Consider the following 25,298-nt stretch of genomic DNA (forward strand, 5'->3'; position numbering starts at 1 on the left):
TTGGTCTAAATTCCATTGTTTGATGGGAATTGCTGTATACTATTTTTACATCATTCTATTTTGGCTTCTGAATAATAGAGCTGTTGGTAAGCTATATGACCGGAAGCATTCCTTTAGACTCCCTTTAATTAAATCCATTCTGAAAACCATCATATGAAAAAGGTAGTAACTCTAGACAGAAGCAGAGAAATTTCTGAGCTTAAGATCTGCACCTCTAATTAAGAGAATGTCTTCAGGGACGCCTGGGTGGCTCAGTCGTTAAGCGTCTGCCTTCGGCTCAGGTCATGATCCCAGGGTCCTGGGATCGAGCCCCAAATCAGGCTCCCTGCTCGGCGGGAAGCCTGCTTCTCCCTCTCCCACTCCCCCTGCTTGTGTTCCCTCTCTCGCTGTCTCTCTCTCTGTCAAATAAATAAGTAAAATCTTTAAAAAAAAAGAGAGAGAGAGAATGTCTTCAGATACTCAGCACCATAGGTTTAGAAGAAGGTAGGTATATTTTGCACTGGTCAGAGGTACCTACCCGAAAGGGGTTAACCAAGACCAGCCATTGTGATCATTTGTGGGACTTTTTTTTTTCTTTTGGTCTGCTTAGTGGCCATCTCATTTGATACTCTTTTATAAAAGACTTTTTTTTCTTGGAGTCAGGTGGACTTGTTGCCTTATAGAACCTTACTCATGAGTTCCCCTCTGTATTTCTGCTATTGTAATATATTGCCATTGGATGAGGCTGTTTCCTTTTGGTATCTACCTGAACTAGAGCTATGGGCAGACTCAGCTAAACTTTTGGCTCAACCTGGCTCTGTTGAGAAATCATGTAACTGTACTGAAATCCCTTTAGCCCACAAGTTACAATAAGTCACCATGAAATCACTGCTTTCCATCTAGTTACTCGATTAACACTACAAGGACACATTACTATGTAGTTCAGCCTGAACTGAGCCCAATTCAGCACTACTTCAGGGATGGTAAAGTGGCCACTCTTTGGCAGTAGCAAGATGTTGCTGTTTAATGACCACAACTACTATGATTTAGATTGGAGATTAGGGGAACCAGACCACCATGGCTTGTATACCACTAACCATGCCACCATTTGGACCTGGGGTATCAGCTGCATGCCTTTAGGAAAATTCTCAATTTTGAGCATTTGAAATACTCTTTTGCTGAAATTGGCACTTCACCTGTCTTTGTCTTCCTCTGTCCTGACATTTCCTTCATGGAGAGAAGGGCAGGTTTAGTAAGGCAGTCCTGAGGACAGTGGGAAGTGGATAGCTCCAGGAGACACTTAAAACACGGTAGCTAGACGCCGAGGGTGGAGATTTAAAGCTGTGCCCTGCACACCTAGCCCTTTTCACTCAGCTCCCACCAGCCCACTGGATAACAGACATCTTCGAATTTTTACAAGTTCTCATTTGGCTGATTTTGTCCCCTACCTGATAAGTATGACCGGGCAGATGAATCTTGTCTGACTCTAGATAATACCAACAACTGAACTGACATGGTTAATGGCTAGCTCAGGCCAACATGAGAACGTTTCTGTGTTTTATTCAGCCTTCCAGCTTTCTTCTTTCTTTTTCTTGGTTACTGTCTACATCATCCTTGTTACTGTGGACAGGAGAGGCCACTCCCTGGGTAACTGGCTCCCGTCCATGCTGACATCTCTTTATTAGTCACTCTTGCCCATCACTGTGCTATCAGCCTTGTCATATTTTCCGAGAGGAGGATGATAACCTCGCTCAGGAACTTCTTCAGTCAAAGGAAAGATGCTGAATAAAGTCTGAATAATAAGTTACGGTTTTGCTAGGTAGAAAACATGTATTGAAATTGTCCTTTCCCTTTTCTATCTGGACATAACAGCACAGTTAGGTGAACCTTTATGTTTTTGGCTATGTGTCTCTTAATACCCTATAGATTCTGTCTCTTAAGATCAGAGTTCTTGATTCTGTGTTGAAGCTGAGTTGTATCTGATACACTGAACATAAACATGGGACTCCTGGATTGCTTTTCAGTTTCTTTCATGTTTTTGAATAAAATTGACAAGCAGCATGGTGGGGAGAGTACATTCAGATCTTACCCAGCTAAGATAATATTCATATAATACTCAAAGATACCAAGAATGAAGTCTAAGAAAATAAGGGCTATACATGGGCTTTATTTCCTTTGGAAATAACACCACCAGTGAGTGCCTTTTCTCAATGCCTTTTATTGAATTTAGCATATAGGATAAAACTGCCATTTCTCTTCCAGTGTGGTTTTTTTTTTTTTTTTTTTTCTTTCCACTGAGTGCCAATCAGGTCCATACAGAATTCCATCTCTTTTAAGCTTGGATTGTAAGCCTGGCCAGAAGGGAGAAGAATGGTTGAGGGGAAGAAGAGGTAAGCCCATTAGAAAGTCAAAGCAGATCAAAGCATCAAGACAAATGAGACACTGTGCATCCACCCCTTTGTTATTAAGGGTTTTTTTTGTTTTTCTTCTTCTCCTCCTCAAGGTCTAGCTTTCTTTTTATTCAGGATTTAGCTCCAGAGTCATTTTCAAACAGGTAAATCTTTTCTGATTCCAAACATTAATTATCTAAGGCATTGGTTTTCAACCTTGTCTATACATTAGAATCACTGGGAGAGCTTTTCAAAATTCTGATGCCCAGGCTCCACCCCAGAACAATTAAATCACTACCTCTGGGAGTGAGACTCCAGCATCAGTATTTTTTTTAAATGCCCCCCAGTATACACACACAGGTGGTTGATTTATTGTGTGTATCTAAGGTTGATAAAACACAACTGTAGTAGTTATTAATACTCTTAGTCTATGAAACGTTCTAAGGTTTTATGAAGGAGAAATTAAAAAATTGAAGACCTCCCATAATCAGCCTGCCTTTGCAAACTTATTTTGTGACTTTTTTTTAAACACATATCTACCCTGTGCTCAGTCTAATTGGACCACTCCTTCTTCTTGATCTTGCTTTTATTCATGTTTTTTACAGTGTTTGTGCATGCTATTTGAAAAATAACCTCCCCCTTTTTGCTTTTATAATCCCACACTACCACCTCTTTGAAGCTTTTCATTATTCTTCAGCCAAAAGGAGGCTCTTCCCTTCAGTATTTCTCTCTCTCTCTCTCTCTCTCTCTCTCTCTCTCTTTTTTTTGCTTTAGAATATTCTGTGTGGTTTTGCATTCATGTTTTATTTCTCCTGCCAGTTTGCAAAGTCTGGGTCTCATTCATCTGTGTATTCCCCTCATTGCCTGGCATCTTTACATTCGCCATAGTGCCTTGTATCCAAATGATGTTATATAAGTGTTTGAATAAAAGGTGGTTTTCAGACGTGTGCTATTGCAGAACCAGAGAGAAAGCAGATGTGGATATCTTTTCTCTTTGCTTTCAGACTTTTCCAGTTGTTTCAATTCTTTGTTGTGGTAACCTTTTTATTTATTTACACATGTGATTTTTGGCTTATTTTCAACCATTAAGTAATCTTCAGGAACCAAGCTCTTCAAGGTTTGGAGTGCTCTGTAACTTAGAGCAGAGAATGCTTATTAATGCTAGTTATGAAGCACCTGCCCAGCCCATTTTCTGTCATGGTGTGGAAACAGGATTTTGTCATAGGTCTCACTGTTTTTCAGGATAGATTATTTTTTAGCTTCTGGCAACCCTGTTTCATGTATTTTTTCACTGAGAAGATAAATCCGCTTTCTCAAATCCTGAAAACCAGTACAATTTTGCTTTTTAACATAACCACAGCACAAAGATTTCCAAGTTTCTACCACTAAATGACAGATAATAAAGGAAACAGTGTTTGTAGAGCAGACAAGGCATTTGGTGATTCAAAGAGGAATTTCAGATGCACAGTGAGAACTAGGGAAGAGGCAAATGCGGAACTGTAGCCAAAAAAGGTGGTGTTCGCTTTTTATACAGCACTGTTAGTTGTGTGTATGTGTGTTTTATGTTTCTTCATGCCAGCTATTTTCAGGTTCAGTTCTTCTTTAATACTTTTGTCATGGATGCCTGGCTTCGGGATGAATTATATCAGAGCCCTGACAGGGGGAAAGGCTAGATTAAGACCATGTGGAATGATGATTTTCCTGTCACCTAGCTAATTAAGTCCATCTAATTCTCCAATAGTTAGCATCCTTTTACGTGATCTCCAGATAAGTCACAGCATTTCTCCTTAGTACTATCGACTGTGAAAGAGATTTGAAGCATTGCATGCTTTCCTACTTCCTCCCCGGGTAGGGTATCTTGACCTCTCCCAGCTGTTTTCTTTCTTAGGAAAGTTCTAAATTCTAAATATCACTCTTTCCACCTGTAATTTTTGAAGCTTGAAATTGCTCAATACTGGTTTGGTTCCCACCTTCTCAGTGGGACAGCAGGTTTTGTAGATCAAAGCACATTTTAGGTTTTCTTTGCTTTTCTTTTTTTTCTCCCTTAAATTTCTTTTTAGAGGAAAAATAAAACACTTTCAAGACATTACTGCTTGTTGATAGAGCTTCTTGGAATATGTAAATTCCTTAAATCCGGTTAGGTTTGTGCCTGTGTACCCCAGTGAGAAGATTGGATCTGAAACATCCCTGAGATGTCCCAGCTCCATCTTCTTTGCAAGTTTTCTCAGAACTCCCACACACCATCAGTACCACTACTCGATTCCCCTAGGACATGTTTCTTTGCAATCTAGAATTTCTTTAAGCTTTGGGAGTCAAGTTGAACAGCATGTATTCCCAGCAACTTGGTAGAGCAATTTACAGATTCTATATGGGCATCTAGTACTTAGCTAAATGAACTCTACCTCTCTCTCCTCTCTCTCCTTTCTCTCTTTCAGCTTGGCAGTGACCTTGGCGGGGGCATTGGAGGAAGTCCGGCAGTAAGTGCCATCCGTTTTTTTCACCATGGGATGCGCTGCCCCCTGTTTGATGCCTTTCCTATGCACACATTCTCAGACCAGTCACCGCTGCTGTCTAGTGTTGTACACCAAAACCTCTATAGCAGTATATGAAGAGTAGAAAGTAGCATAGGGTTACTTGGATTCTTCGGAGGCATACACCACATGTGGTGTAGGGACATCTTTAGGGATTGGCGCTCTGGTGTCTACAGAGATCTTTGTCTTCCTGACATTAAAGAGCTAAAGGAAATGGAACCTCCCATCTTGACTGGAGAATGCTCTTATTCTCTAGTGTCATCTACAAAGAACTTGAGAGAGTCAGCGGACTCAGAGGGAGACTCTTCTCGTAAGTGACTGAGTTTGGGGGGGGGGTATGAATATCCATCTCCCCCCAGGAGAGTTTCCTACTAGATATTTTATGCCTAAATGTGAAAGTAAGACTTGTCTGCACCCAAGTGGAAATAGAACTGCTTTCTGAGTTGGATGGTTCTTCTTTCTATAGAAACAGACTCCCCCTTCATTAAGGTACATGTAGGCCTTTTGCACAGAATCATGGAAGCTAAAATTGGAAACAAACAGAAAAGATCTTGGATCACTGTGTTCCTGGTCCTACTGATTACTCTCTGATAGAACTTCTAAAGAGTGTCTGTATATTATCAATGATGAAAAAATAACTGTGATGATTAAGAGGACAAAGAATATACTAATTCAGCTCCAAGAATATTGTAATTATGGTGTGTCCTTACTGTTTTACCACTACTACTAAAATATAGAGCAACATGTTAAGGGCTATTAATCTGTTTTTCCTGGTTTCCCCGCCCCCCTTCCCTTTTTCCCTGCAGGTGGGACAGTCCTTCATCCCCTCATCAGTGCCTGCAACCTTTGCTCCTTCACCTACTCCTGCTGTGGTCAGCAGTGGTCTGAATGACCTGTTTGAACTCTCCACGGGAATAGGCATGGCACCTGGTGGATATGTGGCTCCTAAGGCTGTAAGTAAAGTGATATTTTCTTAATGAACAATACCTGAATTACTTAACTGTATTTTTTGTTACTTCCACTGATAGTAAGTCCAAGGTTTGGGCCCTTGTCCTAAAGGATTTAAGAGGAAGATGAAAAGTAGCCTGAAATTTAGCAATACGAGAAGCACCATAGCATCTTCATTAACTATTTCTATAATTAGACTTAAAATTGGAAATATTAAATATTTGTGTTTAGAAATACTGTCTGGTTTGTCAGCACTGAAGTCAATCTAGTGTAAACCCAGTTAATGTAACCGTGAGGGGCGGAGGGTGGCAGGGTATGGTATAGAGGAATAACATTTTTAGTTCTCTTTCCTTCCATTCCCCTTTTCGATTGGTATTACGTGTGGATTCTAGAGTGCTGATGCTCACATTCGGCTTTCATGGATTTTAGTGTATGTTTTTAGAGTTCTGATTTAGGTTTCTGTCATTGATGTTTTTCTAGTCTCAACCTTGCATAATGTCCTGCTCACACTGAATTTCAAAAGTGGAAACTGCTGTAAGTGAAGCTTATTTCAGCCTTTGGGAATAGTGCCATCCGGGCTAGGCCCAGTTTCTTGTAATTGTGCCTTTCTGGGGGACAGTATGCCTGTTTGTTTCCTGAACTCTCTGCCTGTTCATCTGACTCTGGAGGATCCCTGTTAGAGTTGTAGACCAGTTGTCCATTCCAGGGGTCATAACTTTGTCTACACAGCTGCTGAATAGAGTAACCAAAAATAGGATTTAAAACTGAGCCATAATATTTTGGCACAATACAATAACTTGGTTGTGAGGTTTCTGTGTTGGATATTATCCCACAGACTTTTAATTATTGGTTAAAAAATTATCTAATGCATTTGTTTACTAATATTAAAATAATATGTACAAATGACAAATTTAGGTAATGTAGAAATGACAGATGGAAAATTAAGTTTATCTGTCCTCACTTTCCCATCGATAGCCACTATTAACTTTCTCGTGTGTCCTACCAGAAGAAAAGGATTATGCATATACCTATATGTCTGTGTTCTTTAACAGAACTATGTAAGGGGAATATACTGTTTTGCATCTAGTTTTTTCTCTACTATATTATTTTGAATGTCTGTATCCACTGTATTGATGTGCCACAACTTATTTAATCATTCTCCTGTTGGATGGACCTACAGGTTCTTTGCTTGGTCCTATCACCCACCTCCCCACTTTTTGTTATTACAGTGTTGCAGTGAACATCTTTGCATATGTATATCCTGGTATACATATATTTTTTTATCCTGGTATACTTTTGTAAATATAGCTATAGGGTAAACCTGCAGTGTGCTTGATCATTTAAACATTTTTTTTTTAAAGATTTTATTTATTTGACAGAGACACAGTGAGAGAGGGAACACAAGCAGGGGGAGTGGGAGAGGGAGAAGCAGGCTTCCTGCTGAGCAGGGAGCCTGATGTGGGGCTCGATCCCAGAACCCTGGGACCATGACCTGAGCCGAAGGCAGACGCCTAATGACTGAGCCACCCAGGCGCCCCGATCATTTAAACATTTTAAAATAGACATTCTCCACTTCCAAAGGTGACATCACATTATATTCCCAGCAACACAGTACAAAGTGCCAGATTGCTTAAATTCTGTATTGAGTATTATTGACTTTTAGGATTTTTGACTCTCTGATAGATGAAAAATATCTTATGGTTGTTTGATTTCATTTTCTTCCTTCCTTTCCTTTTTGTCTTTAGCGTGGCTGAATATGTTTTTATGTTTATTCAACCACCCACTGATGCTTCTGTATTGTGTCTTAGATGGTCAGAACAGTTCATGAATTTCCTGTTTCTTTTTTTTTTGTTTTTTTAAGATTGATTTATTTTTAGAGAGCGAGCGAGAGCAGAGGGAGGAGCAGGGGAGAGGGAGAGGATCTCAAGCAGACTCCCTGCTAAGCTCAGAGCCCAACTCAGGGCTTGATCTCATGACCCTGAGATCATGACCTGAGCCAAAAATCAAGTCAGACACTTCACTGACTGAGCCACCGAGGTGCCCCCTGATTTTTTTTTTTTTTTTTTAAATTAACTCTTACTGTCCAGGATTATCACAGGTTCTAGGGCCAGGGATGGGTAATGGATTATATAGAGAAGATAGGCATTCAAAGTACTTAAGCCACATCTAAGTACTATTTACCAGAAACTATAGCAAGAGTTAACAACATACATAAGACATGGTCCTTGCCTTTAAGATGACTGATAATGGTTTTAGTGATGATTTAAAAAAAAAGTCTTCAAAGATACAGACATGCTACTTTCATTAGTAGATTCAGTTCCTTCCCTTTTTAAGCCTTTTAGCAAAGGTGCTAATAATAATAATAATAATAAAATTATACTCATTGGAATTTCTCTTTTTCTTGTATATACTTTTGGTAGCAGTAGTCAAGCAGTAAAATGATCAAGTTGAACAGAAGATGGAGAACTAGCCGGGTTATTCATAGACTGTTTTCGTGTGGGTTTAGTTTGGTTTGGTTCTTCAATTGAGAACAATCTCAAAATTCAGAGAATATCCAGAGCCTTTTGCATCTGACTTGATATTTATAGTATAAAAATCACCATAATTGCCTAAAGAAGCGAAATCTTAATTTCATCTTTGTATATTCAAAACAAATAGCATTGAGATAAATCTTGTGTGGTTCCATTGGGCTCTATACTGTCTTTTAGGTCTGGCTGCCTGCAGTAAAAGCTAAAGGCTTGGAGATTTCCGGAACATTTACTCACCGCCAGGGGCACATCTATATGGAAATGAACTTCACCAACAAAGCTCTGCAGCACATGACAGACTTTGCAATCCAGTTTAACAAGAATAGGTAGGAAGTCTGAGTCCGCAGCTCGGGTCATGAAACTTGTGCCTTGTCTACAACAAGCCAATGTTCCATTTTTAACAATGCATTAAAAACTCTCATGTTGGCAGATGTTGGGTGTAGAGTGAGAGCTGGTCTTGCATGTCTGTTCACTTGTCAGCTTCAGCTCTGGAGGCCCTAGGGAATTTCGTTGGGAAACTCATCCCTATAGAAAAAGGAAACCAGAATTTACTTACTGCCTTCTTAAAGGATTCTAGGACTAGAAAGTTTTTAATAAACCATTTATTTTAAAAAAAAAAGTTTTAATTAAAATCCATTTATTCATTCAACAAATAATTGTTTAGCATCTATGTGCCAAACATTTCTAGGTACTGGGGCTAGAGTAGTGAACAAAACAAATGAATATCCAAAGCCCACATTTTGTTGGGAAAAATGAACATACTTTGGTTGATGTCAAAAATTTGAAACATAGTCAGTATACCTGTTAGCTAAATAATGTAGGCAGACAGTCTGCTTTTAGCAATAAATTCTTTGCCTTATTAAGGGAGGGAGCATGAAGATGTAAATACTGATTTTCTATGGTTCTGAAACATCACTGTTTTTTATTAAATATCGTGGTTCAGGAAACTGCCTGCTAGACTTTGATGGCAGGTCCATTCATAAATACAAGATAATCAGACTTGTTTCTAGCAAAGTACTAATTGGACCCTTAAAGCAGATTTAATAAAATTTATCAGCGACAACTTGTATCAGTGATTGTCTTACTTATTTCTAAGCATTTGGAAATAACTTTTATACCTTAGATTGAAAGTTTGGCACATTAGAAATCACTTATCTGGAAAGTCTATGTTTCCTTTTGTCAGACTAGTTCTATTTCCAGCTATTTACCAATTTTAGCCATTCTTAAGAGTTTATAGTGACTTGCATTTTAATTTATTTCTCATTTTAATTTGCATTTCCCTAATGACTAATGATACTGAGCAATTTTTTTCATCAATGTATTGACCATTATATCTTTAGTGAAGTATCTGCTCAGATCTTTCTTTTTTTAGTTTTATTATCAAGTAGTAGAAGTTCTTTATATATTGTGGATACAAATCCTTTGTCAGATATACCTCTTGCAAATATTTTCTGTGGATTTATTTTCTTAACAGTGTCCTTCAAAAAGTAAAAGTTCTGTATTGCTTATGCTCTTTATGTTCTAAGAAATCTTTGGCCCGTGGATACAAAGATCTTTTTTTCTGTTTTTTTTTTTTTTTTAATAGAAGTGGTATAGATTTAGCTCCAACATTAACTTTTATAATCCATTTTGAGATAATTTTTAAATATGGTGTAAAGTAAGAGAGTCAGAGTAAACTTTGTTTTCCCATAGTAAGCCTTGAAGTCAGATAGTACAAACTCCATTTTTGTTCTTTTTCAGAATTGTTTTTGGTTATTCTAGGTCCTTTACCTGCTGGGATTTTGATTGAGAGTGTAGATCAGTTTGGGAGAGAATTGACATCAAACAATACTGAGCTCTAATCTATCAGCTTGCTTTTTTTATTTAGGTCATCTTTAACTTCTCTCTGCACTGTTTTATAATTTCTCATGTACAGATCTTGCCTGTCTATTGTCAGATTTAAGTATGTCATAGTTTTGATGGTATAGTAAGTAGCATTCTTTTCATCTTAATGTTTATTTCTTCCTGGTATATATAGAAGTAGAATTGATTTTTGTATGTTGAACTTGCATCGTGCAACTTTGTTAAATTCCCTTATTAGTTCTGGTAGCTTTCTTGTAGATTCCTTACAGTTTTCTACATAGATAAATCATTTTGTCTGTGGATAGAGAGTTTTATCTTTTCCTTTTCAGTCTTACACCTGTTCTTGTCAGACTGTACTAGGGTCCGCAGTAAATGTAGAGTGCATGTGATAAGAAGGGACATCTTTGTTCTGTTTTAATTCTCTGGGGGAAAGCATTCAGTCTTTCACCATTAAGTGCAGTGTTAACTGTAGGTTTTTCATGGAGGTTGAGGGAGTTCCTGCTCTTCCTAGTTTGTTGAGTTTTACTGTGTATATTAAATTGATCATTAATTATTAAATTATTATAAGTTGGTAAAAATGTCCGATGCTTCTTCATTTATTGAGATGATCATGTGGTTCTTTTTTAGTGTATTTATATGATGGATTACAGTGATTGATTTTTTTTGAACGCTACCCCAATCTTGTATTCTTGGGATAAATCCTGTCTGGTCAGGATATATTGTCTGTTTTTACGTATTGCTGAATCTAATTTGCTAAAATTTTGTTGAGTGTTTTTTGCGTCTATGTTATTGATGTAGTTTAGTTCATTTCTGACATGATTTATTCTTTTCTATTATTTCTTTCCTGAGTTTTATTGACTCCTTTATCTTCTCCTCTTGTCTGGCCATCTCTGCCCCAAGTGCTTCCTTCACTGTTACGTGTTCTCCTTTGGTGACTGCAATTGCTTTATTAAGTGTGTTTTTCCATTAACTTCTGTATAAATGTTTCTTTTTTTTTTTTAAGATTTTATTTGAGAGAGAGAGAGAGCACGTGTTTGTGAGCAGGAGCGGGGGGAGCAGGGAAGGAGACGGGAAGAGGGAGAGGGAAAAGCAGGCTTCCTTCTGCGGGGCTTGATCCCGGGACTCTGGGATCGAAGGCAGACACTTAACCAACTGAGCCACCCAGGCGCCCCCATAATTTCCATTGTTTTTATGGCAAATTGTTTTTAAGTATGTCTTATTTGTTAGTAAGTTTTGTACTGCTGTTTTTCCACTTTTTTGTAATAGTGTCTTTGAGTGCTGTGCTTATAGCATTTGATACTCCTATCTGAAAGAGTTGGAATTTGCAGGACCTGCTATTAGCAGGAGGCTCCTGTAGACGAGGAAGATAAGCCAGGGTCAATTTTTTAGGCTTTGCTACGCACGGACTCTCCCTCCTTTGCTGTGGTGTGGCCACAACTCCTCTGCCTCTAAGAACCTGACTTTATTCAAGACGACTTTATTTCAGTCCTGAGCTCTACAGATTCTCTTACTGCTTTCTGCCTCTGAGGAACACAGCCCTATCTCCCGGTATCTGTTTCCCCTTTACAAGGCTGCTTTCTTGAGCTCTGTTACCTCCAGGCCCCCCTGGGGACTTTCTACCTTCTTTCTTCACCTGACCTCTGCATTCCCTGTTTGGTATTTGCCCTACTCAGCGCTTGGCACTTGGAATGGGTTTCTCTTCTGAGAATGGATATTTATGGTCAGTATCTGAGGCCTGCTATCACTAGTTGCCTCTGAACTCTCTGTGCCTCCCTGCTGCACCTCCAGAGCTTCTCTCACCAGTTCTGCTGATCTCGTGTGCTTTGGCCACATGTAAATATAATTGGGAGTTTGTGGGTTTCCTCGGACTTGTAGTTTTGCAGAAGGTGAAATTGTAGATTAGTAAGGAATTTTCCCCTCTTTGTTTCCTCTGTTATCATTTCCAAGAGGAGCAATTCGAAGATTAGGAACTAAACTGCTGTCATGTTTCTATCCCAATATTGCCTTCAGAGATTGCTGACCATGAGAGCAAGATCAAAAGAACAGAATGGTTTTTTGATCTATAAATGTTACACAAAAATGAGTGATGTGTGTTCTCAGGATCACTTTATTATTACATTTTGATATTCTAAAGCATAGTTTAGGAAAAAGAAAATGTTTCTTTGCCATCCTTTGACTCTTGAAAGATATTACCTATGTAAACTCTATAGTTCTTTATATTACCTATATAAACTCTATAGTTATTTTATAAGTATTATAGTCCCATCTTCCTTCCTGAGGCTAATTAGAACACAAATTCAATATAAATTTATATCTTTCATTTGTGTATTTGTTACACCTGTAGGCCCACTTTTACCTTTATGCTCCATCTATTTGAAATTCTTATATTTCTTGTACATAAGACATGCCTGTTCTTGGGGCACCTGGGTGGCTCAGTCTGTTAAGTGTCCAATTCTTGATTTCAGCTCAGGTCATGATCTCAGGGTCATGAGATTGAGCCCTGTGCTGGGGGTGGAGCCTGTTTAAGATTCTCTCTCCTTCTGCCCCTCCCACCCTCCCTGCTTGGGCGTATGCTCACTTTCTCTAGCATGCACTCTCAAAAAAAAAAAAAAAAAAAAAGTCTGCTCTCATATGTATTTGTTATTTATGTAACTCCAGACTCAGGTTTTTCCCATCTCTTTACTATTCTTGTATTGTTATTAGACAGGCTTCTCTGTGAAGTCAAACTGGTGGGTACATACTCTGTGCCTCAGGCTTAGAAAGTGACCAGCTTGTCCTCGTCGTTTGGAATGTCTAAGCCAATCAATTTCGCTTTACTTTCACTGTCTCTTTTCTAGTGATTGTGTCTTGCATAGGTAAACAAAAAAGAAAATTAGAATTACCAGTAAGTAATCTTCTGGATTACTGAGGCAGGTTATCAAGCTAGTGAAATAATGTCAATTTATTGTACTTTACAGGGTGTGTATTCTTAAGTCTTCTTTCTCCCAAGGATTTTCTAAGGAAAGATGTTTTTAAAAAGAGAGAGAGAGAAACTTACTGAATCTGTCCCTCTAGTGGTGTGAAACATAAGAAACTAGCAAAGCAATTCTGTGCTTATGAATGTTTTCTCCTTCCTCAAATCCATTTAATGGGAAACGGGTTATATTGTAATCAGTTTACAGCAAATTAGAATTAAGCATCTTGTTTCCATTGTTTCTTCCATTTAATTTTATTAAAAATTATGTTCAAACGGAGTAAAGAGCCATTGAAACCCAAAGATGTGGCTAAATCTTGCCTTCTGATTAACCTCTGGAATTTTTTCATCCTTTTTCGTAGCTTTGGTGTCATCCCCAGCACTCCTCTGGCCATCCATACACCGCTCATGCCAAACCAGAGCATTGATGTCTCCCTGCCTCTCAACACCTTGGGCCCAGTCATGAAGATGGAACCTCTGAATAACCTGCAGGTTAGAGTTTTACTTCACTCGGGGGGTGCAACTTGATACCTTTCCGATTTTATTTCATTTATGTGTAAAACAACCACTCTCTCTTGCTCATTATTAGATTTGGTCGTGGAGTATTCAGATTTGAAATAACTATGGAGAAGAGTTTATTTGTTTTTTAGAGAGCACAGGGGAGGGGCAGAGGGAGAGAGAGAATCTTTTCTTTTTTTTTTAAGATTTTATTTATTTGACAGAGAGAGACACAGCGAGAGAGGGAACACAAGCAGGGGGAGTGGGAGAGGGAGAAGCAGGCCTCCCGCCAAGCAGGGAGCCCGATGCGGGGCTCGATCCCAGGACCCCAGGATCACGACCTGAGCCGAAGGCAGACACTCAACGACTGAGCCACACAGGCACCCCGGGAGAGAGAGAATCTTAAGCAGACTACACACCCAGTGCGGAGCCCAACTCACGGCTTAGTATCATGACCCTGAGATCATGACCTTAGATGAAGTCAAAAGTCATTTGCTTAACCGACTGAGCCACCCAGGTGGCTTTTTTAATTAAAAAAAAAATTTTTTTTAATTTTTTTAATTTAAAAAGAAAAAGGTCATATTGGTGCCTAGCTGGTACCAGGCACCAATGAGTAAAAGAATGAGTAACATAGGAGGTTACCCATTCTTTTACTCAACAAACATTTAGAAACTTTTAAAGATTTTTTTTTTTAAGATTTTATTTATTTATTTATTTATTTATTTGACAGAGACACAGCGAGAGAGAGAACACAAGCAGGGGGAGTGGGAGAGGGAGAAGCAGGCTCCCCACTGAGCAGGGAGCCTAATGCAGGGCTTGATCACAGGACCCTGGGATCATGACCTGAGCCAAAGGCAGACACTTAATGACTGAGCCACCCAGGCGCCCCAAAGATCATATTTACAAACCTCTTTTCTAAAGACTTTTGTAGCGGATTTGTCATTTATATGAGAATAGATTTATGTAGAGGTTATCTTTGAACACACAACCACAAATAGAGTTATTTGGATTTAAAGGCCCCCTATTAGCACATAACTATGATAAGTAGCAGTGTCTTAGAGGAGCTCAGAACTTTATCAGGTCTACAAGAGCCTCTCGATCTTGAAAGTACTGAATTTTTTAGAACGCTTAAGTACTAGCTGAGAGTTTCATTCAGTTTTCATCTGTTTTGAATTTCTCTTTGAAATATAAGCCTTCTGGGTTTCAAGCAACATGAAGGCAGACTGGTAAGCTTAGAAGCTCAAGTGTAGCAGTATCAAAGGGTTATTAATACAGATATAAGCCCTAGATGTTATGGGTTTTTAAATGCTCACAAGGACAAGAGAGACAGCCCTGGGTCCACCTGAGATTGGGAACTGTAAGTGATCTCTGCGCAGAGCTGAGACCCTGGAAGGGTAACTCTCTCAGTGGATGGGAAACTGGGAAAAGTGCTTATAGTAGGGCAGGTGATGGAAAAGTTTCTCTCTGACCAACATTCTGCATGCCCTCTTATGACAAATCCAGGGCCCAATATTTTGCCATACATGGCATAATATATGGGCATATAGCCCAAACTTAGGTACAGTGTTCTCCAAACCAATAAATTAATGTAAAATTGGTCCAGGACTGGTGAAACTCAAGGTACCTGGCAGGAGCAAATGCAAAGCAGTGGTTTTGCAACAGCTCTAAGCTTCAGAGCCATCAGGACTCCCAGCTGAAAAGAAAATCTCTTTTCAAAGTGAGCTCACAGGGGTGGCACCTGGGAGGCACAGTCAGTTGAGCATCTGCCTTCGGCTCAGGTCATGATCCCAGAGTCCTGGGATCGAGTCCCTCATTGGGCTCCCTGCTCAGCGGGGAGCCTGCTTCTCCCTCTCCCTCTGCCCCTCTGCCCCTCTGCCCCTCTTGTGTGTGCTCTCTCTCTCTCTCAAATAAATAGTCTTTTTTTAAAAAAGCTCACAATCTGAACCATAAAAAGAGGGAAAGGTATACTATGAAAGACAGAAGACACAGCAGACAGAGGATGAGGACTCCCCTTCCACCAGGAACTTGAAATGAATAGTCTGAATGAGACTAAAAATATAAAATATGTTTAAAATGATTAAAGAAAAATATCAACCTTCCACTTTCCAGTCAAGACAGGTGGGATACCATTGCTCAATCATCTGGAAATACCAGTGTGAATCCTAGTACTGATGGTGAGACCTCACCAGTACAATTACTTGGAGTTAAGACGAATTGGGTTCTTGGGTAGTTTAAATACCAGCACACCAGGCCTATTCACCAGTTCACTACCTTGTTGCCACAGTTAGTGGATGCCTCTTTCTCTGCAAAGGGTGTAATGACTTGGAGCAAAGACGAGTGAGTCATGAAAGAACTTGGCTCAGACTAGAAGAACAAAACAAGGATTACTGTGCAGATGGAATCGGCTGTTACTATGATGCGAGCAGTGTGTTAAGGGGCTTTTCCAGCACAGAATCCTGAAGTAAGGAACTAACCCAAATCTACACCTGCTCCTTTTTCATGGAAATCTAACCTCCTATTGGCCCGTAGAGCCTCCAGCACAGTATTTGAGGACAGTCAGCATGACTACAAGAATGCTTTACTGTAGAAGTAGGAAAGGGAATTTGGGTCACAGAAACCAGGGCAAATTTTTCTGCTCTTAAAACAGAAAGGAAATAATAAGTAAATGAATGTCAGTTTACCTTCCTCTTTGTATTTTCATTTCTCATTCAGTGAAATGAACATCCCGAATAAGGAACCCTCATAAGAGCAGTTGAATCTTAGTCCAAATCCTTCCCCTCAAAAGTACTGATTAGGACTAGTAAATTTTTGTTTTTGCAAACCTGAAGTTAGAAGAAGCAGACTTTTAAAAATTTTATATCTTCTGTCAAGGATGCCATAATTATGGTGATTTTCTCATTAATTGACATTTCCCAGTGGAGAAGATGAGCAAAAACTTAAAGAGAAACCTTCTTTCCCCCCACTATGAGCAGCTCTATTTAATGTCTGCTGGTGCTAGTTGAAAGTAATGGCTAGCTTAAGGTGGGTGGTTTACTTCAGATTTCAGCTTCCATTCTGCCCTTGTCCCAGTATAAACAAAAAGAATCAAATATTAACTCCAACAAGCTTAGATCATAAAGATCCAGATAAAGCCAGGTAAAGATTGATTGGCATTTAAACATTATATTTGCATAGTGTTTGAATTCAAGAACTCACATGGGAAAATTAGTGCTTTTCTACTTCAGACCATAAAATCAGGAAAGAAAAAAAATGTTTGGAGTTTGAGGAAAAGAAATTTTGAAGGCAGTGTGGGTTTTAAACTATTTTGGCTAATTTCATATCAATATATAGGACAAATAAACCCAGCTGCCAAAACTGTCGTGTAGCACTTAGTACAAAAACGTTTCATTACAGTGCTCAGTAAACAACTTACTGGCTCATAGTCTGTCTGAAACACTATTGAAAGGCTAAAAAGACACTGTTCTCTCTTAAAATGTAAAATATAGTCTACTTTAGAGACAAGAATTAAGTACCTAGTAAAGATGTGAGCCTAGAAAATGTCTCCTACTGTACCGATGTTGGTTGTCAAAGCCTTTGCGAATCCAATTTATAAATAAAAGTTTAGCTTGCCTCTGGTGGGATCTTCTCTTGAATTTATTTATAGCATACAATTATATTCTTTTAAAAAGAGAATTCCCTCTATTTAAATAAAACAAAAACATTAACAAATGTCTAAATGAATTACTTCTAAATGAGTCTTCTCTGACTCTGATATCCTTGACTTTCATTTCATCTCTGTTAGTTGCTTAGAAACATTTTCCCAATATACTCTTCAAACTTGACACCTGGCAAGTGACTGCTTCTTCAAGTCAGTGTCTGCAAAAAGACAGTAGACTTAACGACAGAACAGGTGTTCATCCTGGGCTTTGCGCAGATGCTGTAGAGTTCTCACCGCTGCTTTGCTTCCTTTCTCACTGGGCCATAAACCCTTATGAGATCATTGGTTTTAATTTTGTCCAGGGTTTTAAAAACAATTATTTTAGAAGATTTTATTTATTTATCAGAGAGAGAGAGCACAAGCAGCAGGCAGGTACCCCCTGTGGGAATCGATTCCAGGACCCTGGGATGACCTGAGCTGAAGGCAGATGCTTAATGACTGAGCCACCCAGGAGTTCCTAAAAAAAATTTAAAGAGTCAACTAGTTGTATAGTTAGTTCAGAACAACCCAGTCCCCAGCCTTTTCTCCCCAACATAGCCCCAGTTTTCTCTTTCCATGGTCAATCTCTCTTGCTTCTTGCAGTTGAGACTTTTTGCATTTATCTCTCTGAATAAAATGCTTGGATTGTGACTTCTGGATTTTTCCATTTTAGGTATTCTTTAACGTCTTTCTGCACTCACTGATGTCCTCTTCATGCCTATGTCCTATCCTCCTATTTTCCTGACAGAGCTAGCTCAGAATTTGCTTTAATCAGAGTTCAGTGTTTACATTTTTTTTTTTTTTAAGATTTTACTTATTTATTTGAGGGGCGAGGTGGGGAGCAGAGAGAGAGGGAGAGGCAGACTCCCTGCGGAGCAGGGAGTCCCACCTGGGGCTCAGTCCCATGATCCTGAGATCATGACCCAAGCCAAAACCAAGAGTCAGACACTTAATAGACAGAGCCAGCCAGGCACCCCCAGTGTTTACGTTATTAGGACTATACTTCAAAGCTGAGCTATGAACTGTTATTATCTTTTTCTCCATAAAACTTGTTGTAAGTAGTTGGATACTTAACTGTTAATACCTGTCTCTTCTGGAGCGCCTGGGTGGCTCAGTCGTCAAGCGTCTGTCTTCGGCTCAGGTCATGATCCCAGGGTCCTGGGATCGAGTCCCGCGTCAGGCTCCCTGCTCAGCAGGAGGCCTGCTTCTCCCTCTCCCACTCCCCCTGCTTGTGTTCCCTCTCTCGCTGTGTCTCTTTCTGTCAAATAAATAAAATCTTTAAAAAAAAAAAACCTGTCTCTTCTTGTTTGCTTAATTTTTTTGTGTTTTTAACTATAATTCAGTCCCAACTTCTCATGAGATCAGACCCTTCAAAAAAGTCTTATCAGTTTCACTTTCTTGAAGTCCCCTCTGGAGTCTTTTGACCTGCTCTATTCTGGACTGATTTTCTTTTATGTGAAAGATGGCTGTCATCCTGGGATCTCCCTTCATCATCACTCTGTGGTTCATTGCCTTCTCTCTTCTATGTTGGGTCTCCTATTATATGGTTCTTTTCTTTGATTACTGCCTCATTTTGATGAAAAACATCCTGCGGTAGCTTCCTGAGAATGGGTATGTAGAGAATAAAGTTTTTGAAGTTTCACCTGTTTTAAAATGTCTTCTTCATACTGTTTGACAGTTTCTGTATATCTAGGTTAGAAATCATTTTCCTTCTAGTCTGATGCCATTCTGATTCTTGATTTTTTTTTTTTTTTATGTGCTGTGTTCTTTCTCATTTAAAGCTTATAAGATCCTTTCTTTATCCCTCATATTCTGAAATTTCACATGATGCGCCTCTAGAGGTATCAGTCCCTTGTCACCCATTGTACTAGGTGACTCATTGGGCTCTTTCATAGTGGAAGCTTGTAGCCCTTGGTTCTGGGAATTTTTTTTTTTTTTAACTTTTGTAGATCTCCCTTTATTTTCTGTTTCTCTTATTAGAAGTCTTGTCATTTGGATATTGACCCTTCTGAGCCAATCCCTGTTTTTCCCTCTTATTTTCCATCTCTTTCTCCTTTTGCTTTACTTTCTAAAAAATTTCTATGGAAAATTCTTAACATTACAAAAGTAAACAATAGTGTAATGAGTCCCTGTATACCATACCCATCATTGAGCTTCAGTGATTATAGTTAATATTGTTTCATCTACATCCCTGTCCACAGCCCTACTCCATAACATTTTGAGGCAAATCTCAGACATACCATTTCATCTGTAAAATTTCAATATATATCTTTAAAGCAGAAGGTTTCTCTTAAAAAATATAACCAGAATAATTGTTGTTCACATTAAAAAATTAACAAGGATTCCTTAACATGAAATACCCAGTGTCCAGGTTTCCAGTTATCTCAGTACCTCAGACTGTTTTGTTTGTTGTTATTGTTACTGTTTGTTTGAATCAGTAAAGTGCACATATTATGATGGCTTGATATCTCAATTCTCTTTGGCTACGCTGTTCATTGTGATGAACACTAGCCATATGTGGCTATAGAAATTGAAATTAATTAAAATTAAAATTAAAATCTCATTTCCTCAGTTGTATTGGTCACACTTCAGATGCACATGTGGCTAGGGGTTACTAGGTTAAGCATTGTGGAAGCAGAATATTTCCACCTTTGCAGAAAGTTTTCTGGGACATTGCTGATCTGTGAGTTCCCTCTCTTTTTCTTTTATCTTTGGTTTTCAGCAGTTTAACCATTGTGTACCTAGATGTTTTCCTTGTATTTATCTGGCTGAGAGTTCACTGACCTTCTTGGATCTGTAAGTCGATAGTTTCTCCTAAATTTGGGGAAATTTTGCCATTATTTCTTCAAATTTTTCCTGCCCAATTATCTCTCTTCTTCTGGAACTCTAGTTACACAAATGTTAGACCGCTTGATATTGTCCCTCAGATCGCTGAAACTGTTCTTTTTATCTTCTTTCTCTTCTTCATACTGGATAATTCCTATTGATCTGTCTTCAAGTATACCAACTCTTTCTTCTGTAGGCCACAGCCTTGTGTTAAATTCATCCACTATAATTTTCATTTCACATGTGGTACTTTCATTTCTAGGATTTCCATTTGGTTCTTTGCCAAAAGTCCGCACCTCCTGAGTATGGAGTACTCAGGAGTATAGTTGGAGAAACCTGTTTCACACCCTACTCTCCTTCATCCCATCTCTACCCTTTGGCCATCCCTTGGACCTAAGGGTATGCCTACTGTCCCCCAGGAAAAATGATTAGTAGAGGTACCTGCAGCAGGCCCTGAAAACAGTGTTAGGTCTCTCTGCCAGTAGATTTTGTGTGTTCTCTCTGGGCATATCTCTTTGGTCCTGATGATGATTCTGTCCATGGGTTGCAGGGAGGCCAGAGGAGGTTCAGAGTGTGGCTTTCTAAACCAAGAGACCCAGGAACAGAGCTCCAGTTTACTCATCACTGAGGGCAGCTGGAATCCTCTGTGTCAGTACTTTCACGTCTGTCTTCTTGGGCTGGCTTAATTCTTCCAAAAATTATCTTTGACTCTCTGGTCTAGAGTATAAAGGCTTTCTGCCAGCTTTTTGGCAGCTAAATTGGGAACGATGGCTGGAGAGTCTCAGCATTCATTATGCATAAATTCACTGAATCCACCACCCCTCAGCCATGCCTGGCAGCCCCTTCAAAGTATCATGTATTTTATCCTCTAAAAGAATTAATCTTCCCCTTTTTTGCTGAGGGGCTAAGGTAGCACAGAGTGGTGGTGGGGATCTGGGACTCCAGCAGCATCTTAATCCTTTTTCTTCTGACACTCCGTCCCTACATTTCCCCTCCATACAGTTCCAGACATGCTGCCAGTCGGAGCTTTGGAGAATTGTGGTGGTGGTGCTGCTGATCCATGTCTTTTGCGGACGCCAAGATTTTGTTGCTGTTGTATTTTTTTCCTTCCCCATCTTTGTAATTTATACCTTTAAATTTTTTTTCTTTAATTATGGCAGAAATTCTTTCAGGAGAAAGAAATTTTCATTGTGATTTTCAGTCTACTCTCTTTACCTGAAAGTCTGATAGCACCTTTATAAAAATTCTTCCTTCTATAATTGGGAGCCTTAGAGGTAAACCTATGGATAAAGAATTGGGTTTTTCCTGTATATGGTGTTTCTTATTGATCACATAAGTATTGTTTGATAGGAGGATGAATATTAGCGAAAACGTTTCATGGTTTTTTTCTTTGACGGTCTCTTCTAAAACAACTTCTTTCATTTTAAACTTTGAGTGATTAGGGCAGAAAGTGCTGAAGATCGCAGCTGCAAAGAACACAGTCTTACAGTCCTATTTATTCATACCTTTAAGATCTTAGCCAAAAGGCTTTTTTTTTTTTTTTTTTTTGCCAGTGTATGGCCTTGAGAAAATTCTGTCCCTTGCTACTCCTACATTTGAGTCCCAGCCTGAGACAATCAGTTGCAGATGGTGCCTGTCCCTGATATTTCATGGCTTACATATGTCAGTTCACACTCAGAAAGCCCACAGCTGTGGCTATTATACCAGAAAAACTGATAAATGCTTCCAAATGGAAGATCTTTTCAACAGCTTCCATCAGATGAAGCTAACCAGCTTGGCATTTGCTGAGTTTTCTTGACTGTTGTGCAGGCCAAACAAGTTCAGTGTTAAAAACCTCCTTTGGTCTCCCAGAATCCACCGTTGAGGACTGTGCACTCTGATTGCTTTTATGGGACCGCATGCTGTTTGAATAGCTGTGGAGTCCTTGAAGTGGTGGATTTTATGGGAACTATAAGAGATTCCCAGGTTGGACAGATAGATCCAGTGCTGAAAATAACCCCTGTAGACAGGACAGAACCTGAAATATTCCATTAGCAATATGTAGGTCATGGAGGCTTGGTTATGAAGGATGAAAACATGTTACTACCAAAGAAAGAGAAAATTACTTTCTGTGATTGTTGCTTCAAATTTGATGTACTTTTCATGTCTTACCTGAGAAATTAGAGTATCTTATATACTATATATTGCTTTTTTACTAGGTTATCCCTGTTGAGAGTACTCCTTATCCTTTTTATTAAGGTAATCAAGATTCTACTAAGCAATATCTTTTGTCTTTCAGTAACCTGCACTCAACTACTGGCTTCTGAGACTCTCTTTTAGGATATATCTATTAATAGCAACTACCCTGTTTGAATAAACACCCGTAAGCAGTAGACAAGAATTCAGTATTTCATAAGCAGAGGTGGTCCAATGGATTGTAAATCTGGCGTCAATGGCAGCACACAGTTGTTCCTGAAATCCAGAATTCAGTTCTCAAAACACCCAAGCTTGGGACCTAGTTCCTCATAAAAAAAAAAAGGGGGTCTCTGAGATCAGATTACTCAAGTAACAGAGGCCCAAGTTGCAAATCTTGAGCAAATAATGAATTTCACACAGTAGTTCTAAAGTGGTAATGAAAGTGATTTGTGGGGCACCTGGGTGGCTCAGTTGGTTAAGCGACTGCCTTCGGCTCAGGTCATGATCCTGGAGTCCCGGGATCGAGTCCCACATCGGGCTCCCTGCTCAGCAGGGAGTCTGCTTCTCCCTCTGACCCTCTTCCCTCTCGTGCTCTCTATCTCTCATTCTCTCTCTCTCAAATAAATAAAATCTTTAAAAAAATAAAAAATAAAAGAAAGTGATTTGTGGGCTTTTATCTATTAAAATCCCAGCTGTCTTTATATCATGATGGTAAGTTAGGAGTCGATGATGAAAAATGGAATCCATTTTGTGGTTTTGATTTGATAAATCATTGGAAAGTAGATGTAACCATGTGATCTTTATGCAGCAGGGGACTTTGAATTCTGAATAAAAAGGTACCTCTTTCTAGTCCCTGTGTTCTCATTATGGCTGATAATCTTTATGCAAAGCCTTAAAGCTTTACAGTACCTCATGAGCTGGAATTAAAGAGAGCTCGCTGGGATTTTTCTTAGCTGGATTGAAGCCCACTTGAGAGCCATATCCTGCCCCCTCATTCATATTTACACTCATATTTTGCTGTAGCATCATGTTCAGTGAGATAGAAGAATTTGCTTTATTCACAATTTTTATGTAGGAGTTATGCAGAGGCTTCAAGGTACTGAGGTCCATCCACCTTGAAAATAAAACTTTCAAGCTCTATTTCTTTTTTCTTTTTTTTAAGATTTATTTATTAGAGAGAGCAAGAGGGGGAAGGGGCAGAGGGAGAGGGAGAGAATCTCAAGCAGACTCTGTGCTGAGCGGCAGAGCCCACCGAGGGGCTCCATCTCACAATCCTGAGATCATGACCTGAGCTGAAACAAAGAGTCAGACACTTAACCGACTGAGCCACCCAGCCCCAAGTGCTATTTCTGATCGAGTTTACCCTATATTAGCAGTGATGACATCTCAACATCTACGTGAATACTAATGATTTACTACCCTAAAATGGTCTGTTCATCTTGAAACTGTTAAAAGTTATTTATATTGAACTAAAATATGTCTTCCTTTAAATTCTATGTGTAGATCCTAGTTCTATAGCTTGTGGTTTTATAGAACAAGTTTCTCTCTGAATCAAGGTTCATAGGGCCTGAAAATTAGGTGAGCCTATAATGAAAATATATTGTCTGAATTCATTTTCTCTTTCAGTCCACTTCAGGAATGCCTAAATTTATGGAAGGACATTTATTTGTGTGCACTGCAAATAGTTGCCAGTTTTATTGTTCTAATTTTAAGTAGAAAAGGTGGTTAGAAATAGAGACACTGGTAAATGTACTTAGAATCAATTACAGTTTGGAGATGAAGGAAAATATTATTTTTGAGAAGTGTGTGAATAAATGGTGGTCCTTGGTGGGGTAACAGTGTTCCTTTCCAGGAGCCATTGAAGGAGTCAGAAGGCTGAAAGCACAAAACTTCTCAATTCCATGGCTCATGCTCCTGAGAATGATTTCTGTCCCTTCTATGTCTGATCTCTTGCTCCAGTAAAACTAGTCAGAGCTGGCATCTGCGCATGGTATTCTGCCTGTGTGCCCGGGCATCTTGGAACCTGTCTGCCCTTCTTTTGTCCGCGTTAAGGCTCGATAATATAGTGGGGCAGAGCATAGGCACACCTGTGAACCCGTTTGATTTCTGATTTGCTGCTAACTAATCTGAAACTCTATGTTGATTACCTAGAACCTAGTTTAGGTTCTAGATCACTTTTAGCCTAGGATTTAAAAATGAGTAATGTTCATTCTCATTACTGAGGTCTGAATTTCCATTGGGTCTTCTGTCTTATGACATACCAGACTGGGGTGTGGATTATCTAGTCACTTTAACTGGTAGTTTACTAGTCCTGTCTTCACTGTTTTGTGATTCAGTGCAGTATGTATTAAATTTAAGTTTAACAGTAAGGCCTACAAAGCAAACAGTTCATGCCATCGCAGCAAATAGTATTCTGAGAGGCAGCAGCTGCAACCAAGGGCACATCAGCCAGATCTCTCAAGGAAAAGAGAGAGAAAGTGGTGCCTTTAAGGTTTAGAGCCTATATAGATCTGGCAGAACCTGTTTAAGGTGAGACCATAGGGTTTAGGGAACTGTCAGGCAGGCTGAAAGGCCTATGAAAATATTGCTGGCTGTTTTTGGCAACTGAAACTGGATAGAGTCATTCTGTTGTAGGCTGCTGGAGGAAGAGAGAATTTGGGGTTTGCAATTGAGGTTTCTGGATAGTAACCAGATTGGTCAAGATAGTATGGCAGGTGGGTTCTATATTGGCCGAAAGAGATCACATTTACATTTGCTGTAAGTTTCTGATTTATTTTGGGACGCCTGGGTGGCTCAGTTGGTTAAGTGTCTGCCTTCAGCTCAGGTCGTGATCCCAGGATCCTGGGATCTGGGATCGAGTCCCACATCAGGCTCCCTACTCAGAGTGGAATCTGCTTCTCCCTGTGCCTGCTCGCTCTTGCTTTCTCTCTTTCTCTCTCTAATAAATAAGAA

General features: G+C 39.3%; 1 protein-coding gene across 8 annotated transcripts in view; it reads left to right on the top strand.

Moving 5' to 3' along the window:
- The window catches only part of AP2B1 (adaptor related protein complex 2 subunit beta 1), a 133,232-nt gene that overhangs the window by 82,623 nt on the left and 25,311 nt on the right, over window positions 1–25,298 (top strand). For 6 of the 8 annotated variants that reach the window (XM_027624921.2, XM_027624923.2, XM_027624926.1 and 3 more), the window contains 4 exons: window positions 4,805–4,846; window positions 5,707–5,853; window positions 8,557–8,702; window positions 13,534–13,663. In XM_027624921.2, coding sequence (XP_027480722.1) covers window positions 4,805–4,846; window positions 5,707–5,853; window positions 8,557–8,702; window positions 13,534–13,663 — 465 coding nt within the window. The remainder of the gene's footprint in view (window positions 1–4,804; window positions 4,847–5,706; window positions 5,854–8,556; window positions 8,703–13,533; window positions 13,664–25,298) is intronic. The other 2 variants (XM_027624927.1, XM_027624925.2) reach the window with 1 other exon arrangement.

Source organism: Zalophus californianus, chromosome 16 (genome assembly GCF_009762305.2).
Source record: "Zalophus californianus isolate mZalCal1 chromosome 16, mZalCal1.pri.v2, whole genome shotgun sequence".
Lineage (NCBI taxonomy): Eukaryota > Metazoa > Chordata > Mammalia > Carnivora > Otariidae > Zalophus > Zalophus californianus.